We start from the raw sequence: 1077 nt of genomic DNA, 5'->3' as shown, positions 1-1077 counted from the left end.
AAAAAGGGAATTCCTTTTGGAGATCGCTTGGGGGAAAAGTATGTAAGAAAAATTGCAGTGTCCCAAGGCTTTAACTAGTTCTTCCTCTTTTGTTAATAAAAACTATTTTCCGTCGTTTAATATTTTGATGGCAATGTAAAATATTTGTGCATAGCGTGCAGGCAGTATCAAGGAATGGGAATTTCATTTTTTTTTCACAACTAATTGTAGATTCTAATATGCTATAGGAACGTGAAGAAAAAAATTTTCATACTATTTGCATTGTTCATCACATTACATGCCTTTAAGCAAAATAGCTTTTATTTTAGCAAACAAATTAATAAAAGAACACTTTTAATTTATGCTATTACGCTCTTACTCATCAAGAATTAGGTTGTTTTTCCAAACCGAACTTTGCGTACTATCATCCAATATTGCAGAATATCGCTTTCGTGGTTAGTTAGTTTGTTGGTCGCCATAAGACGAGGTGTGCAAATGTGATCTCACTTTTGCATATCGTCTATAATTAACAGGTAAATGATATTCGACAATGTGCAGATATTCGATGCTTCATTTATCCAATATGACTAATAAATTTGGTTTTTCCGCTATTATTACAAGCATTAAAATATTCCTATCCCTATATTACTTTTGTTTCTTATAGATGCTGCAGACACACAAGTACCACATCAATACAGCCATTACTGGAACCTGCATAAAGCAATCATTCACCATTTCGTACATGAATAAATTCATTTGCATGTTAAAAAGCAAGTAAGTGATTCAATAATTATATGGTTATTTGTTATGTCATTTGCATGAATATTATCCCCATAAACCAATACGCAATAGCCATGTTATAGAAAGTAATTGAAAGCTGAATAACAGTGTATGATAATAAATATTAAAATTCATGCGATTTGATTTAAAAATTTTTAATTCCTAATTATTTTTTCCAGAGAAGAAAGTGGTCGAAATGCATACATAGGTCTTGACAGAAGGAAAAAAGAACACATGTAAGTAGAAGACATTGTTTTACCTGTAATTCACTCATTTTGAAAATTTCAAATTAATTTTTTGGCACTGCATTTTGAAACT

At 30.7% G+C, this 1077-nt stretch overlaps 1 protein-coding gene across 1 annotated transcript; it reads left to right on the top strand.

Moving 5' to 3' along the window:
* Positions 1-643: 643 nt before the first annotated feature.
* Tsp_14708 (conserved hypothetical protein) lies at positions 644-995 on the top strand (the record flags this gene model as incomplete). Its single annotated transcript, XM_003367577.1, has 2 exons — positions 644-753; positions 939-995. Coding segments are annotated over exons 1-2 (167 nt in total), but the record flags the coding sequence as incomplete, so codon positions are not given.
* Positions 996-1077: the final 82 nt, after the last annotated feature.

This window comes from Trichinella spiralis (assembly GCF_000181795.1).
Source record: "Trichinella spiralis strain ISS 195 chromosome Unknown Scfld4031, whole genome shotgun sequence".
Classification (NCBI taxonomy): domain Eukaryota; kingdom Metazoa; phylum Nematoda; class Enoplea; order Trichinellida; family Trichinellidae; genus Trichinella; species Trichinella spiralis.
Note: the sequence above shows the minus strand (reverse complement) of the source record. Positions and strands in the feature narration are given on the sequence as shown.